This window comes from Babylonia areolata, chromosome 31, assembly GCF_041734735.1.
Source record: "Babylonia areolata isolate BAREFJ2019XMU chromosome 31, ASM4173473v1, whole genome shotgun sequence".
NCBI classification, from domain to species: Eukaryota; Metazoa; Mollusca; class Gastropoda; order Neogastropoda; family Buccinidae; genus Babylonia; species Babylonia areolata.
Genome location: NC_134906.1, coordinates 2,555,230 through 2,557,729, shown reverse-complemented (window position 1 = coordinate 2,557,729; position 2,500 = coordinate 2,555,230). Strand labels below are relative to the sequence as shown.

At 38.7% G+C, this 2,500-nt stretch overlaps 1 protein-coding gene across 1 annotated transcript in view; it reads left to right on the top strand.

The window, feature by feature from the left end:
• Positions 1–2,500, top strand: part of LOC143276086 (crystallin J1A-like) — a 13,617-nt gene that overhangs the window by 1,697 nt on the left and 9,420 nt on the right. Inside the window, exons 2-3 of the mRNA XM_076580477.1 lie at positions 531–707; positions 2,152–2,262. Coding sequence (XP_076436592.1) covers positions 531–707; positions 2,152–2,262 — 288 coding nt within the window. The remainder of the gene's footprint in view (positions 1–530; positions 708–2,151; positions 2,263–2,500) is intronic.

The following is a 2,500-nucleotide window of genomic DNA, read 5'->3' as shown; positions in this document are numbered from 1 at the left end:
CAGAGTCATCGGCAAGTCGATGTTGGTCGTGTAACGGAAAGAAAGAAGAAAGAAAGGTAAACAGAAAGTTTCTTGGACTTTCCATCTGATGGTGCTGAGTGCCATCCCACTATCGACACATGGTGGGGTTATTGTTTTTTTTTTTTTTTATGGATCTGATCTATGTGCTTTGATTATGTGTACATACAATGTATAACTTCAGATTTATGCACATGGAAAGAGTGGTAGTTTTAACTAATTTATACTACCCCCCCCCCCCCCCCTCCCACACCCCACCCCAACCCATATATATATATATATATATATATATATATATAATGTGTTTTTGTGTGTGTGTGTGTATCAATATCTACATCTGTCTATCTATCAGATAGGTCAATGGATAGATAGATATAGATATTATAAATACAAGGCAGCTCAGTACAATACAACAATACAATACAATACAATTACAATTACAATGCAATACAATATCTCACATTTGGTGCCCTGTTCTGAAGAACGACCCATCTCTGGTTGATTTCCCACAGCCCAGCCCTTGCACTGGATCTACGATGAAAGCAAGCTGAAGGGCATCATTGGAGACAAAGAGGAAGTGGAATTCTGGGAGCCATCCCAGAATCCCTTTTACCGTATCCCTGTGGGACGTCCCACTTGCTATGGGAACCAGGCGTACGTTATCCTCAGGTCCCTGGTGGACAAGAGAGGTGGGACTGATGTGATTGTTGTGCAGTTGTTGTTGTTTTTTTGATCATTTTGATTGGATTTAATTTTCATTTGATTGATTTAGATTGTATATATCATTTTATGTGTGAGTGATAAGAGTTAGAATGGTAAGGGCTGTGATTTATTATTAGAGATATTTAGAGAAGTAGCACATCCCATGCTCACAGCACCAAGTTGTACCAAGGTACACTTGGTGGTAAAGGGCTGTGGTTTAGGGATGGATTTAATTCGAGTAAAAGAACTGAAACCTTAAAAGGGATAATTTGGATCTATTTTGTGATGGATCAAAATCCTGTCGGCGACGCCACTTTTGTAGCCTTGAATAACCATTCCATTCAGTGTTCAGTACACGTTAAGTGTTCAGTACACAGCAACATATGTTTTACAATTCTTTATTTGATTTGATGTAATTTAATCTACTGGAATTTTGTGCGTGTGTGTTGCAACTTGTTTTTGTTTTTGTTCATGTTTGTTTTTGCTCTGGTGTGTTTTACTTGTTGCGCATCATTGTATCTATTTATGTTGTTTTGTTTATGTCACGTTTCATGATGATGTATCTTTATTTAGTTCTGAGTCTTTCTGGTTTGATTTAATTGCATTTTTATAACAGCTTTATTTTGAATTTTGAGACTGAAATTCCATTTGTTGTTGACTAAGCTTAGGAATCAGAATTTAGATCATTGTTGATATTTAGCTTTCGAGTTGATTGTTGAACAGAAGTGATGTGTATGAGACTGCATTTTAGGCTTTAACTGATTCTTAAAGTGTGTTTTTTGTTTGTTTGTTTGTTTTTTTCTTTTATTACATATCCGTCAGTTTTTCTTTTAAACTGGCCCATATTCGAAACTGATCTGTGCAAAGGTCTCAAATGGTAGGACCAGCACTTTAGAGAGAGAGAGAGAGAGAGAGAGAGAGAGATTGTACAAAACACACACACACACGCACACACACACACACACACACACACACACACACACACAATACTATTAGTTGCGCAATCAACAACCATCTACCTGAAGATCTAGTCATCATCCCCATCCACATGTAATATGCAGCTTCTGTTCAAACGTGTGTGAGAAAGAGAGAGAGTTTGTGTGTGTGTGTGTACATGTGTGTGTGTGTGTGTGTGTGCAGCGCATGCATGTGTGAGTATGCACAAGTTTTTATATTGATATACACTTGTATACATGTATCCTAATTTATACTGTATCTGTGTTTCTGTTTGTGTATGATTTTCGATTTATGTTCGTATCTTGTTATGTAATAGTCCCCCCTCCCTGCCCGCCCCCACCCCCCCCCCCCCCCCCCACCCCAGCCTCCCAGTATTCCTTGTGACCCTGGTACACTTGGTAATAAAGACATTCCATTCTATTCTGTTCTATTCTATTCTGTTACCATTATCATTACCATATATTTGTTTGTCAGGTGTTGACTGTGAAGACCTGAAAGCTGCTACATACAAATCCTTTGGCCCTGAGTCACCTTACGAAGATCCTGAAAATGCCCGATACACTGTTGGAAAGGAGGACAAAATCAGTGAGTAGACAGCAAACATTTGCATTTGTATTTGTATTTCTTTTTATCACAACAGATTTCTCTGTGTGAAATTCGGGCTGCTCTCCCCAGGGAGAGCGCGTCACTACACTACAGCGCCACCCTTTTTTTGTTATTTTTTTCCTGCGTGCAGTTTTATTTGTTCTTCCTATCGAAGTGGATTTTTTTACAGAATTTTGCCAGGAACTACCCTTTTGTTGCCGTGGGTTCTTTTACATGC